Source organism: Manduca sexta, chromosome 12, assembly GCF_014839805.1.
Source record: "Manduca sexta isolate Smith_Timp_Sample1 chromosome 12, JHU_Msex_v1.0, whole genome shotgun sequence".
Classification (NCBI taxonomy): Eukaryota; Metazoa; Arthropoda; class Insecta; order Lepidoptera; family Sphingidae; genus Manduca; species Manduca sexta.
In genome coordinates, this window is record NC_051126.1 from 13595461 (window position 1) to 13611733 (window position 16273).

The 16273-nt window shown below is 36.6% G+C and overlaps 1 protein-coding gene across 1 annotated transcript; it reads right to left on the reverse strand.

Moving 5' to 3' along the window:
• Window positions 1-762: 762 nt before the first annotated feature.
• Window positions 763-13563, reverse strand: LOC115451952 (lymphocyte antigen 75). The gene is made up of 12 exons (XM_030180376.2): window positions 13463-13563; window positions 11414-11527; window positions 10600-10743; window positions 10022-10219; window positions 9471-9722; window positions 9053-9261; window positions 5865-5937; window positions 3472-3585; window positions 2276-2419; window positions 1804-2001; window positions 1441-1692; window positions 763-1029 (listed from the first exon to the last, which is right to left on the reverse strand). Exons 1-12 carry the CDS (start codon window positions 13512-13514, stop codon window positions 794-796), a joined length of 1986 nt encoding a protein of 661 aa, XP_030036236.2. The 5' UTR covers window positions 13515-13563; the 3' UTR covers window positions 763-793.
• Between the last annotated feature and the right edge of the window lie 2710 nt (window positions 13564-16273).

Here is a 16273-nt window from a genome sequence, read left to right on the forward strand (position 1 = left end):
TCAACTATTAAATATTAGATAATTGAATTTAAAACGTTGCGTTAACATAATAAGTCGATGAAAATAATGATTATTGTTTATAAGTAAAGAAAATGCTAAGGTTAACACACTAAAAATTTGGTTAGCATAAAACATACAACGGAAACGCCCAATTAACTGAAAAAAGCATGTCCCTTAATTGAGTAAAATTGATAACAAAAAAGAAATAACAATTCGCTTCACATGTTTCTACAGTAATAAAGACGATAAACAAACGATTTAGAATTTTAGGTGTAATACATCTAGTTATTTGCATTCAAGAAACTCCAGCTATCTTATTATGTCGTGTACCCACTAACAAGCGTGCGGTCTTCCTCAATTTCTTGAGCTCACAATTTTTTAAAATTTTGGATTACTTTTAAATACCATCATATATTAGTAAAAATCTGATTAAGATCAGTTTAGCTCTTTCGTGCATCGGTTCTGAAAAACAACTGTCATATTTAATTTCGGACAGTTTGTGAATAACTACATGCTACAATCAGAGTGTTGAACTTGTATATAAAAAAAAATGATAAAAGAAAAAATTATCAAGTGCCCTCTCATTGCGTGGAGCTTGTATCTCGTCGCATTTACAACACTATTTCCAACCTCTAGCAACAGGTGATTTCATATTGACGTTGAATCAAATAGTAATAAGCTTTAGTGTAAAAAGGTTTTATTATAAATAAAAATGGGATTACATAAATTCATAATTAGAATACTAAATTAAAATTGGTAATACATCAATGTACAAGCATATAGTATCGGATCTTCAAAATCCACACTGCGAACCACTATTTTGTGCATTACAAGTTTGCGCTACCGGGCGAAGACTTGCTGGGTCCTTCTCGCAGACGAAAGGCAACTGGGCACTGCATTGTACGTCATCGAAATGACGCAGGCCCGTGCGCCACATGCTGCCGCAGTGCTGACCTTCGCCATCCACTACGAAGTTATCAGGGCGGTTTGGAGCCCAGCCTGCGTACCCGGCCTCTTGAAGGGTTTGTCCTGTAAAGAAAGAAACATTTATATTTAAGATAATAACAATATAAGTAACATGTACATAAAAAAGAATTAAATTCATTTTTAATATAACATAAATATACGTATTGTGCCAACCACGGGAATCCTCATTCAGCTCCTTGTCGAAGTACCAACTTGACAAAACGGGGTTAAATATTGTTTACTGCTTCGAGTCGTGCAATTTTCAACTTTGGCCTAATTCACAACAACATTTAATGCTTTGGTTTCGTCTAACTCAGTGGTTATAAAAAAACATAAAGTCTAATATTCATGAATATCCTTCAACATGACCGGGCTCTCTGGCGTACCTTGGGAGAGGCCTATGTCCAACAGTGGACTGCAAGGGGCTGATGATGATGATGATTAAATTATTAAAGTACTTTAATCTTCACTTACCGTGAATCGTTCTCCAAACACCATTCTCATGCCAATCGTGGAAACCAAGAGCCGCTCCTTGCTTCTGTCCTCCAACGATAGCGGACGGTGGGTGTTTGTTAAGTAGTTCCGCGATGATGTCAGCCTCTGCAGCGCTGTTGACGATGGCGAGGTACCCGCCCTCTGCGACGCACGTCAGGTAGGCAACCGCCCACGGCAGCGTGTTCACGTGGAACTTGTAGCAGTGTCCGGTTCGATTGTCGAGCCGATAACCTGTATAAAGTTGCGATGGTGTTTGAATTTATTCCCGGATATTAAGTATTAACTATAAAATGGATTTTTGGTAGTTTAATTTCAAAATAACATAAGGTTTGACATACTGACCTGTGTCTACCGTACCACACTCAGTGACCACGAGATCCGTGGTCTTCTTCTTGTAGCAGATGTAGGGCAGCGCGTCGCTGCAGGTGCCTGCTACCAATCCCTCTTGTGGTAATAGGCGCATGCAGCTCGGCGTACCACTGTAGCCTCCAGGGAACATATGTTCACACTTTCCATCCGGCATCGAACACAAAGACACGCCTGCGCATTTGAAAAATAAGCCAGAAGTTAACATAAAATCAATCGTACTCCTAAAGTTCTGATAGAGGTAAACATCGCTCCCACACTTCGCCGAGCTAACATCCATCCTGCAATGTGAAAATTAAATAAGCATCATGAAACCCACGCATTTATTCTTACAGTTTACAAGCTTGCTGTTGCATGTTCATCGAGACGAAATTGAGTATTTATTTTTAATTTTGACGCACGTCAAAGTTTTAGTTTATCCATAAATTTGAACCTGGTTGAACCATACCTTCCACACTTGAATACTCGGTGTTTGTTACTGTGTTGTGAACACCAGTGTATACCCCGGAGGGAGAGGCGCATTTTTGTTCGCTGATAATCCTCTTCATCACGTCGCTCACGTCGCTGTTAATAGGAGACGCTAAAACTGCACCTGGAATGTGACAAGTTCTTCTAGAGACATCTGTAGTACTGACATATTATAAGGGTGATTACCTTAATTCGAAGTATTACAAGGATCTGGTGCTCAACGTCATACAACAGAATACTCAAGGATAGTTCCGAACTATCTTAGTGCAACAAGATACCCCGGGATCGTCCCGTATGTGCCGAAGAAGGCCACCGCGGGTTTCGGTTGGTATGCCGGTGTGGGATATACAGGGGTTTGGGACTCGGTCCAATGCTCGCTCGGATGATGCTATACTCCCGAGTGTCGACATTGGGCCGTAAGATCGGTTAAACTAATATAACCGTTTCACTGACCTTCCAATTGACTGAAGCGATAACCCGAAAAAAAGCCAGCGAAAAAATAAAACACAAAATACTGAATAGTACCTATCTACCTACTGACTATGTCATACCTTCGTGCAAATGTGTCGGTAAAATAAATAATTAACAAAGTAAAGTAAAAAGAAATTAAAAACATATATAAGAAAAGGATCCAGTCTTACTCTATTTATACTTATGTTATTAGTATAATATAATATGCAAACGTTTGTCAAAAGATTTCATAAAAATACTAATCTCAGTAACTGTTGAACGGATTCCTATGAAATATGGCATACCTATATGGCTATTTTCACTTCGAAAATTTGCTCACGTGTGAAATGAAATTATCTGATATTTCCACTAGATGGCGTTATGGATCGCCAAAAGATTTTCGGATTTTTGTAGAGAGAAAGGCTTTAAACGCCAACAAAACCGCTAAATACACCTAGCTAGTAAAAAAAATGAATACCAAATCGATTATTTTCATACAACTAACTCTCCAATATTATCACAATAAAACTATTTTCGGACTGACCCGCTACCCGCCCCATGACCATGAAGTCTGTAAAGTCTTCGAAAGGTTGGGAGAAGATTATAATGTAAGAAACCGCGATAAAATCCGAAAAATAATTTTATTTAGATGTCTAACATAAGAACTCGTTATTTTCTAATAATAATTACCTAAGATATTTTGTGTAAAACGTCATTGATAATTACCTTCCAAACTGCAACGGAGACGCGCTTCCTGCCATTTTGCGGGTACTTTGTGAAACTTGAACCATCCATTAGCACAGGAATAATATGTGTAGTCCGAGCGGAAATCATTGCCGCCTGAAACATAAATATTTCATTATAAGCTTTGGGACAAGAAATTGAAAATTGTTATTCAAAATCCTCCAAAGAACTAGATAAGTGTAGAACAAACCTGCAAAATAAATGTTACTTAAGGACATGTAAACATCAAACAATCAATCAAAATTTGCTTCCTTACTCTATATTTTATATAAAAATTAATATCTATATATATCCCTTGGTCATCGCAATCTCGTGTGAACGAACAACTTCTCTAAGTATTTTTTGTTGTTATTTATTGTCAGGAGAACCTTGTCCTGAACCTGAACGAAGAACTAAGAACCTTCTTATGAAAGAAAAAATGAAGGAAGTTGAGCGGAACAATAGAAAATTTAAGAAATCTCAACAATATTCATTTTACATAATTGTCAGTTGTTTGAAATAACTGTCAGCGGTTGACAGAATTCGCGCAAATTCATAGTAAGACAGTTCGCCTGTCGTACAAGCTAGTATTATGATGTAGTCTCAGAACAAGAACAAGCAGATGTAGTTAGGTCCGCCTATACTTAGGTGAACAATATCATGTCTTGTTTGTATGTTATATGTGTGAGCTGACTATTGTATTATTTGTTGATGGATCAAATAAAATGATAATTATTTAATAAAAACAAATATATGAATATCTTAGTAGCCTGGCATGGTCGAATTGCATAAGATAGCCATCTGCTGCCGTTCGATAGTATATCTGGACGGCATCACGCTTACCATGAGGTGCATACGTGCCGGTAAAAAAATTCAATAAGAATATCTAGAGATATCATCCAATAAGGTCCGAATTAATAATTTAGGTGTTCCAATACAATGACTCCTTTTCCATTTCCTTACTGCTTAAAATATTTTTTTCAACAACTTAATTAACCGACTTTAAAAAAGGAGGTTATGTATTAAACTCGTATGTATGTTTATATGACTGCGATTTTATTAATAACTACTGATTAGATTTGTATGGTATTCTTGTTAGAATGTATATTTTTCAGAGAAGATTTAAGTATATAACATATAAGAATCTGGTGAAGTTCTTCGGAGATAGACAATGAAACTCTTCAATAACAATAACTAACAATATCATAGCTTTGCAATAGCAAATGTCTCGCGATTGCTGAGATCCTATCTATATACTTTTAACTAAAAAAACAATAAATAAAAACTTTTCAACAGAAAATAAAATCGACTTCAAAAACTACTATAAACAAAAAAATTAAACTTTATACAGGGTAATTTTGACATTGCATTACTAAATTTTATGCTGAATGTTATGGGTTTCTGTATGATTAAGATTTGAGGAATCCAGATCTATCCTACAGATGTTATTAAAACGGTACTCTTAATTAGTATAATCTTTGTATTTTCAATATACAATCTAGTATCTTGGTGACAAGGCTGTAAATACAATGCGCGTGGAACTTTACTTATTTTCTCGCATTTAGAGGTCCCTTTGCAGCTATAAACATTTCGTAGGAAATATTATGAGTGCATGCAGTCAAACTAGTCGAAGAACATTGAAAACATGTTCTGTGTAGTTGGAACCTCGTTAGGGTATATTTTATGAAATTTAGTTTTTTTTATTGCCATAGCGTTTCAAATCTATAATAGGTCTTATTAAATATTATGACGCTCGAAATTTTCGCGGATCCCGCAAATATTATTGGCTCACGCTCACGCTAAATGAAGAATTAAAAAATCAGCTTCGACAAGAAAAAGAAATATTTAAAAAAAGCTAGACAACATAAAAAGGATTATGAGAAAATTTTGAAGAAATAAATGGAGGCTTTTGAGTTCGATGGTATCAGAGGAGAGTACCTGACGCTCGCCTATGAATGTATCCTGATGATTTAGCTCACTAGCGTTTAATCTGATAGATCATTTTCAGCATCAGGATATATTTGCAGTTCACTCAGAAGCAGGCTCGGAGATGAGACTATAAATGCCATTTGTTTCTTTAGAACGTATTTTCATAAGTTATCACCATAGGTTACGCGCGGGATCGACCGGTCCGTCACATCGATCCCACGGGATTGAATGAGCTGCGGGATTGCAATACCTAATTCCCTTGTAAATAAATAATACATCACTAGCGCCTTAACTAAATTAATAGCAAAAATTTAAATCATAAAAAATAACAGCTCACCTACACTATGAAAAATAATTTTGAGTTTTTTTTAGTTTTAATTATACTTTGCACCATAGTAGATACGTGTTCAATAAATAATATATCCCCCCACCAATGACTCAAAAAATATAATATAATAAAAACATACCTGCAACCAGGAAAGTGCAAAAAGCTAAAAGAACTAGTCCGTGAATCTCCATTGTGGGCAGCTCACTGTACCACTACTGCGGTGGGACTTGTTTATATATCCTGTGGATGCCTGGAACATATCGTACTAATAAGTTGTTTTCTCAAAATATTATCTTATCTTTGCTTCAGTTTGATTCTGTTATCAATTGAGTCAATATTCTTCGTTTTATTGTTGTTTTATAGTTTAATTACATTACGACCTCCAGTAGTTGTAGAATATCGGCTATAAATAGTTATTAGTTAACGTGGTCTATCGCTAACTCTAAGGACTTCTTAAGGTTGTGATATATGAAGAGTAGAACGGGGCCGCTTCGTCTGACACTCCACTAAAAGTAATAAAAGAAACAGACTTCATTGAAGCGACAGATTTTGTTGTTATCGGCAATAAGTGCAATTCGCACTCTTTTAAATGGTCTAAGACCCAATGAAATTAAATAAAGGTCCGATAACCTTTCATCAAATAAAGTTTGGTTTGCCTCAATATAAATTTTAGACGATTTAAAATCTTCATATTTTATATAACTGTTATTTATAATCAGTCTTACTTATAAACTTGTTGTAGCGTTAAGAGGTGATTAAGAATTGCTTAAATAGCTGTCAAACATCACGGGTTTCCTAGTTTAAACCTTATTAAGAGACAAGATAGTGGGTTTTGACTTACAGCTAATTGAGTAAATTTGTGTTTTAACTAAGTATAGCATTGCGAAATTTTTATAAGTAAGACTCAATGTCTCTAATCCAACGAAGTACTAATTTTATATGGTGATGAATCCCAGATCCTAGTAATGTTATGGCTAATTATAATACTTTGACTAATATTATTTTATTTTCCCTTTACTCTAGCGTTCCTTTATGACAACAATGTCATCGGCGGCCCGTTAATTGTATCTGTAAGTTGCCCATCTTATATAGAACTGGATATCAATATCTAATAATAGCTTTACTGATCAGATAGGGTTTTTTACTCATTGTATAGTGTGATATGTTAAATGGCAGTGGGCAGGGCACATAGTTCGCAGAACTGACGGCAGATGGAGCTAAAACGAGTGAAGACCACGTACCGGCAAGCGCAGCGTTAGACGTCCACTTGCAAGGTGGACAAACAATTTGAGAAAGGTCGCAGGAACACGTTGGATGCAGCCCGCTTTCGATAGGTCCGTCTGGAAATTTTTGAGTGGGCTATGTTCAGCAGTGGACTTGATGTGGCTGATGATGATGGTGATAGTGTTCGATAAAAATGTCCCGCATCTGTTCTGCCTTTTGAATAATGTCCTATCTAGGTGTTGATCATAGCCCCGCCCGCGTGTATGACCTTTTCCAGAATAAATTTCCTACTTTGTTTTTTACCGCAAAAAAGTAACACTTATATGTTACTCTAAGACGCGTATTACCTGTGTGGCAAATTGAATGCATATCTTCTTGCTAACATGCATTCATATTATTAGTAAGCAGATATTAAGCCATTGAATCCCAAAGTGGTTCAAGTGGATCCTCAGGGGTCCATGCGGGAGTTGACGGGGTTTACGTTGGCGTGATCAAGAAATGAGGGTTCATAATTCGGAAGCGGAGGTCCACGAAAATGTATCTGGCTTGATAGTAAAGAACTAATATGTTGGCTTGACTTCATCTATCAATGTAGGCTAATAACATTGATAGGGTTCGTAAGGCGTGGTGACACCAACATAACTGTCCAGTCGCCTCCCGCGAAGACTGGGTAGTGGTAACACAATTTCTCCGCGAAACCAAAAAGAAAAAAGTCCACTGGAACTAGCTAAATTTTAAAAGTGGTCTATGAAAAAAAAACACGGTAGCCTCTAAATTAAGGGTATGAAAAAGTGCAACCAGGACACCCACTTTTCGCCAAGTGTTTTCCGTCCTATGATGTGATAGGGTGCAAGCCTATCGCTATATTGAGCAAAAATTTCAAACTCCGGGCTGATACTGAGCAGAAAAAACCCGAATATTACTTTGCCCGATCTGGGATTTGAACCCAGGACCTCAGAGCGCTGGCGCACCGCGTATGCAGAACAACCACGTTACCGAGGCAGTCAGCTATTAGTAAGATCATATAAAGTGACTGATTGCTGTCCTGTAATACTTTTAATTCTAATTATTTACTACGTAAGGAAAAGCTATTTCATTGAGAACTCCATAATATAATCTGGCAATCTATACCTTTTCTTTTTTTTAAATAAAACACCAAAAAGGTTATAATATAAGAATGACAAACTTCTTATTAAAATAAATACCACACAGCCCCCTATATCTCGTATGTATTATAAAGAACATATTAATATTTATATATCTGTTATCAATTAATTAATAATTAGTCAATGTGGTGTACCTTTACTTGTCATAAGCCATATTAATCAGTGTTTTAAATCTGCCACTGATAAGTTTAATCAACGATTAATGTTATTAGATTTATATCTAGCTCAAAGCCCTGCTCCCAGTTAAATGGCGCGTCAATCGTATTTTTAGACACTATTCTAATGTATAAGACGTATATATATATATATTTCTCCCAAAGACATTAGATTATATAGCTAGTTAATTTCTCCTATATCAATATCTTTACTTTGACTGTTTATGTTTTTGGATATTGTTATTTAATTCCATAAAGAAAATTCCACTAAAGTTGTTGATTCCGTACATTTTCTCCAAAAGCATACATTTTAATTTGTAACCAACATTATTAGATAAAAAACTTAACTGGGAATATTTAGGTCGTTTAATATGTTCATAAAGGGTCTTTACAGACAGAAGGCCGATAAAGTGATCCTATAACGGTTTCTTTTCAGGTGCGGATCTCTAAAATACAAGAGATTTAAAGTAAGTTGGTGCATCTATATTTTTGACAGTCGAAAACTACACTTCTTATTTCAGCACGTTATAAGTTATATAACCAACGAAAATAGCCGCGATAACTTACGATTTTGCCCACTGAATCTATTTATTAGTGCTCCTACATTGCATCAATCTTATATCCCGTCTCATGTAATAGATCTAGGCACCCTTTTCGCCATAACTCATGATAACCTAGATGATGTATGTAGGTACTATTAAAAATATTTTTTCTTTGCAATATAACCACATATTTATTGTAACTGTTCAAATTACAGATTTGTAATTAGCATTGCATCATTCATATTCTGGACAAGCGTGCGGTACCGGACGCAGACTTGCTGGGTCCTTCTCGCATACGAAAGGCAGTTGGGCACTGCATTGAACATCGTCGAATTGGCGCAGGCCCGTGCGCCACATGGTGCCGCAGTGCTGACCTTCGCCATTCACTATGAAGTTATCCGGGCGGTCGTTAGCCCAGTCCGCGAACCCGGCCTCTTCCAGGCTTTGCCCTGTAAAGAGGAGAAATATGTTTATTATATTTTTTACACGGGCACGCCAATTTGGCCCCACTGCACCTGATGGTAAATGGAGTGGGGTCCAATACAATGTTGACTGACGAGAGATTATCCCCTTAGCAGTCGCTGCTTCATTGCTATTATAGTTTTACAATGCGGCCGGTCATGCCATTATACATCAGTGTATTATAATTTTTACCCACCATGGATCGTTCTCCAAACACCATTTTCATGCCAGTCACGGAAGCCGAGAGCCGCTCCTTGCTTTTGTCCTCCAACGATAGAAGTGTCCGGGTTTTGGATAAGTAGTTCCGCGATGAGATTAGCCTCCGCGGCGCTGTTGACGATGGCGAGGTATCCGCCCTCTGCGATGCATGCCAGGTAGGCGAAGGCCCACGGCAGCGTGTTCACGTGGAACTTATAGCAGTGTCCGGTTCGATTGTCGAGACGATAACCTGTACAATTTATTTTTCACATAGAATATGGATCGGACAAAGTAATTCCACTGCATCTGATTACACGTGGAGTGGCGAACTCAGTAGCAATGGCGAAGAATGTAATTTTTCAAAAGGTAACCCGAGGCAAAAAATATTACCTTAGTTAATATATTGTGGCCAATTTAACAGAAAACAAAAACTAAGACAAGCGCAAATAAACCTAAAAGAGAAGCCGGTAGGAATCGAGTTGTATGCACGCTTCGCCACTGCTCAGTATTATGGTAAAAGTGCGGAAGGCTTGACATGTTAGCACTGACCTGTGTCGATGGTGCCGCACTCGGTGATGACGAGCTCCTCGGTTTTAGGCTTATAGCAGATATAGGGCAGTGCGTCGTTACAGCTACCTGCGACTAGCCCTAGTTGAGGCAGCAAACGCATGCAGCTCGGCGTACCGCTGTAGCCCTCGGGGAATTTATGTTCATACTTTTTAACCGGCATTAAACTCAGAGACACTCCTGGGTATATGAAAAATAAGTAAGAAGTAAATATAAAATCAATCGTACTCCTAAAGTTCTGATAGAGGTGAACATAGCAACCACACTTCTTCAAGCTAACGTCTAACTAGTAATGTACTAGTAGCTTTCCATATTGTGCAATAAATCTAAACCGGGACTTTTTTTTATAAAAATTAAAAATGCACAGTTGTGATGCCTGAATGAATAATTAAATACAGAAAATAAAAGTTTCTAATTGAAGTAAGCTGAAAATTCCTAAATTCAATTAATCTCTGTCAATCGCAAATTGTAACATTCCCAGGGTTTGTTACGGGATGTCTGGCACTCCGCACTTTTTAGAGAAAATGATGTACAAAAAGATAAAGTAACTAATTACATACCTTCAACGCTAATAAACTCGGTAGGTGTTATTGTATTGTGAACGCCGGTGTACACCCCAGAAGAATGTACGTGTTTGTGTCCACTGATAATGCTATGAATCACATCGCTCACGTCCACGTTAATAGGTGACGCTAGAAATGCGCCTGAAATGCGATAGACGTTGTCTTCAGACTTCAAGATTTGTGGAAACATTTAGATATGATACTGATATATCCAGAAAGATACCAATATAATTCAATACAATCACCAATTTACGACCACGTCTAAGTTTTTAATATTATACTTGACTAAAATATCAAGTATACTAAACATCAACCAAGATCAGAATTCGCTCATATTATGTGGAAAAAAAACATATAAAATCGTAAGAATTAAACTATTATAAGAAACTGATGCCAACAGCTTTCACCTTGGAGCCATTTTCTAGCGAGCATATCATTAACAGCCGCTCTTCTTAGAAGATATGTGCTTTTTAAACTTATACGAAACAGGAAACATGGACACAAATTAAATATCATGCAGGATCGTTTTCGTTAGTACACGTGCTTAACTACGAGACTGCTAAACAGCTAGCCTGTTTACCTCTATTTATCTTCTACTGTAGTCTATACCTTAAACTAATTTTGAAAAGAGCAACACCACAGTTTCGTGCTCGTTCTTCTACGGTGAGAACTGTTTTCCGAACTGGTGGTAGAGTTAATATTGATGGAATGTAAATAATATACCTATATAACATTTTACGGATTAAAATAAATCATTTCATTTCATTACCTAGATAATTATTTATCTATTTGAAATTTTGCAAGATATTACCTTCTAAGGAGCATCGAAGTCGTGCGTCGTGCCACCTGGCGGGTGTTTTGTGGAGCTTGAACCATCCATTAGCAGCTGAGTGAAATTTGTAATCAGATCGAAACTGGTTGCTACCTGGAACAAAAAATAATATTCATATATGGCTGAATAATTGAAATTGGCCGCCGTGGCCGAATCGACTAGAAGGGATTTATTCATTCATCTATGTTATACGGTTATATAAAATCTGTGTTATAATGTATGCATGTGTGTGTAGCCACACAAATTCCTACTGAATTATTGTGCTAGTAACTGGTTTTGAATTCACACTTTTCGTTAACACAACAATTGCCTACTAAGTCGCTTTTGCTTGCGGCTCTAGTCTTCTTTTATTTTTTTTTATTGCTTTAGTAGACAAACGAGCGAGCGGTCCGCCTGATATTAAGCAGAGCAGCTGAACAGCTAAGTCGTTGCCTACCGGGAAGTAAGCACTCTTTTTAAACCTAGTTTGAAGGACAAGTCCTAGCGCACGCGAAACACCGATGTAAGGAGTTCATTCCAAATAGCCTCTACCGTATTTTTTCTACTATATAAATATATGTAAATATGTAAATACGATGCCTTCTTTCTATGCAAATAAAATTAATAATAGATTACTGTGCTAGAGCAAAAGTAAAAAATAAATTATTAAAGTTCGTTTTGGATTTATGAAGATTCGTTTTTATAAATGCATTGTGCCACAGTAAATACGTGACGACCGACAATGCGACCATAAAAAACGAACACGATTTTGAACATATAAATGACATAAAATTGACCTTTCTGCACAACGCTTAGATCCAAAAAAAAATTGTTTTTAATATTCTCCAACTTTTGCATATTGTTAACGAGCACGATTCTGATTTCTTAAGTTTACGCGAATGTTAGACATTTAAATTAAACTATTTTACGAATTTTATCGCGGTTTATTATTTAACGTCGGGAGAAAAGTAAAATATTAAAACCGCGATAAAATTCGTAAAATAGTTTAATTTAAACACGATTCTATTATTTCTATGAGGCACTGCGGCAATTCAACATGTCATGCAATACATATTTGGTAAAACTCGAATATGTAGGTACATCCAGCATTTGCTTAAAGCTGGTGGTAGGTCTCTCATATGTGAGAGTCCGCCTGGGTAGGTACCACCACAATGTCTGTTTCTGCCGCCAAGCAGCAGTCTGTAGTCACTGCTGTGTTCCGGTTTGAAGGGCATTGTGGCCAGTGTACCTACTGGACATAATACTTAAGACTTAACATCTCATATGTCAGGATGGCGAGCGCAGTGGAATACCAAACAATACTTTGTAATTTAAAGTGTTGGAAGGTGTTTCTACTGTTTATGGGCAGTCGTATCGCTTACCATCAGTCGAAAGGCAAGCTCGTCTCGTCATTCAAAGCAATAAAAAATAAACTGGGAACCTCCATCAACACATATCTCATGTTTAAATCTTGATGCTGGTGGAGGCATTTTATTTAATTTGGGTGGCTCACATCTGTCTTAAATAATAAACGTTAAAAAATACAATAAGCCAATTACGAGCCACTACAGAGAAATATTATAATTAAATACAATTTATTTTTATGATTAACTTAAAAGTAACTTAAGTAGCTTAGATCAAGTTAAATACATTATGCTTTAACGTAGAGTAATCAAAAATAAGAACCAATGTTATAGTAATAAATAGTTAGTAATGAACTTCAATAAACCATTTGGTAACAAATACTCCCAAATGCGATGCTATCACAAAATAGGTCTATGATTGTATGGAAGATCATTAAAAGGATATATCTATCTATTCGTTTAGCAACTACCGTATTAGTAAAAAATCACCAAGTCCCACTGAACGAGGTCGGGTTCCGGGATCAGTCTATCTTCTCGCACAGATAATTGTATTTAGAGATAATCGGCTCTTAGTAGGTTTACTGTTTAATGACCAGCTATCTGGTAAGGGTTGCCCTATGAAGGATTTCGTCCTAGAAATCGGGTCACAAAATTTAAAAATAATAAAAATTAAATAAACACATACCAGCAACCAGGAATGTGCCAAAAGCTAGCAGAACGAGTCCGTGATACACCATTGTGGGCAGCTCACTGTACCACTAGTGCCGTTGGAACCTGTTTAAATACTCGAAGACGCGTGGCACGTATTATTTGGCATGTTTGTTTTTTTTCAAAATGCTATCTAATCTTCCCATTAGTTTGTTTCCATTGAAGGATGAGCCGACATTCTTTTTTTAACCTTAAATGACGTGACGAATAAGTCGCTTGTCTGGTAAGCACAGGACTGCTAATAATTTAACAGTACCAACCCTAGCTACCCGCGCGCCCTGAACATATATATTTTTTGTTTTTTTTCTTTTTCTATATCACGTTAGTACACCACCTTGACGGTGGCAAAAGCTGTCGACAATATTGTGACCAATTGGCGTTCAAATCAGCGAGCCTGTGGGGCTCCAAAGTCAATACTGCTATGAAAGTAGCAATGCCACTTACACCTTTAAAGTACAAAGCGTTTCTCTGCCAAAGTCCAGTGCTCCTGTAAGCCAGATTCGGCAGCTTGGCAATTGAGATATAGAGTGGAGTTTATAAACAGACCCAGTTAGTGGACACAGTGCGCGGTTATAATGACCGTACGCGCCCTCTAATCTGTTCTGTATTCTGAGAACATCAACAATGTGTTATTGCAAGTACTTACATATTTACGCATGGGTTTTTATCCCCTAATGTTAATTCGTAACCCTCTTGTGTCCACATTTCGATGAGCTTACTCAGGTGTATTGCAATTGAGAAATTCTTTCAGGGATTTAAATTCAGTACCTTATAGTGTATTTTTTTATTAATGATTATACAAATGTTTTATGTATATAAATACATACTTATACTGTGGTTCAAACCAGAGGTTGCGGAGTGGGGATGAGGTTGATCTATTTTAAACGTAGCTCGGTAGCTCGTCCATCTCAACCTTATAATGTACAGTTAGAGTATGCCAATACAATATTGTATTTAAATTGGCTTCTTCAAGGGTCCAGTAATATCTATTACTGCAAAACAATGGTAAGCCACAATAATAATTTTATTTAAACATTTTCAGTTTAAGGAAAAGGCAGAGGCAGATAAGGGCCGACCAGTCACGTACGTGATGCGGCCAGTGGTTGTGGTGAACCTTGATAATGAGTCTTATGGTATTCTTGGTAATGCTTAATAAAATTCAATTCTTACTGAATAATATTTATTTCTTTACAAGGATTCAACTTATAAAATACCCACATCGTGTGCAGTGACCCTGAAATATGATGCACATGAGTGCAACTGCGGAACAGAAAGTATATTTAAGTACTCAAAAACGAAATTAATACAGTATTACCTTTTTAACCAAAACTCAACGGTAAACAGTCATCAGAGGAAGGAAATAGAAAATGAATTGAACCTTTCTAACAGATTATATGGCGTTTTAGCTATAAAATGAAGCGTGTAGGGAACAAGAGAGTACAAATAAAAAATTTGAGTGTTTTTCTGAGTTTGATATGTCCATTTTGTTGTCCGTCTTTCCAATTATTTTTAAGACTTATCTTTACCCAAAGGATCGGATTCTGACAGGCTTTTACTAGCAGGTATATAACTTTAGAGAGTAATTTATGCCACATTATACCCTCAAAATTCAAGTAAAACCGCAAACAATACCTGGAAAAGTCCTCTACATATTGGTAAATATTTCTTACCACAAAATGTTCGTAATAAATTATTAAATGTTATTTGTATATTATTTAATTTTAGAACTAAACTGTTTTGCATAGTAATGCTTGAGAGGCGTCTGCAGTTATATATTATAAAATACCAGATCTATATTATATACTGTCCCACTGCTGGGCACAGGCCTCCTCTACTACTGAGAGGGATAAGGCCTTAGTCCTCTCTGGCCTAGTACAGATTGTTAGACTAAGGATATGTGTAGATCTACGTTTTATTACTTCTAAGTACCTTATGGTTTAAATTTCTGTATTATTCATACTGTGATTCCTTTTTAAAACTATACTCGTTTCAAGGTCATCTGAGGCGTACGTTTGCAAACAATTAATATGCATCGTGCATGCAAAACATCACAACACATGGATACAAAAAACAGCAACTCAAATGACGATATTGGTTTAATAATGATAATTAAGATATTTTAGTATACTTATAGAAAAACCTTAAAATTTGACCACAAAATAATTGTGAGCATTTCGCTTCTATTTTCCTTTCCCTATATCACCTCCGGGGCACCGTAGAGATAAGCCGAAGTTCGCTAGTATTCTATTAGCAGGCATCAGTATACTGCAAGAGTCCCACATAATAAAAATATGCAGCGTTCTCCAACTTATTTCCCATTTTTTTTACAGAAAAAACCCTGTGCATTTTTCCTAGACAGGCAGTAATATATTATAGGTTATTAAATGTTATTAAAACTTGGTCAATTCGTGTCTCAAATGTCTGAGGTGTTAAGTATGCAATAATTTATTTCATCAACACATCTTCACAATAATATCCATATTTATAATGTTAATAGCATATATAACAATAATAATAATATCACTGCTGGGCACAGCCCTCCTCTACTATTGAGGGATTAAGCCTTAGTCCACCACGCTAGCCTATTGCGGATTGGAAGATATGGGCGCCGGGAGGGGGGTGCAAGGGGGTGCACGTGCACCCCTCTGTCCGGAACAAATCACAATAAAAATAACTGAATGACTATGGGAACAATCGATCACAGAGGTTTACTATGATTTAGCATACGCAAATAACCGCGCCATTTTTATTTGAAAAAAAAAAATATTAATAATTTTATGTAGTACCT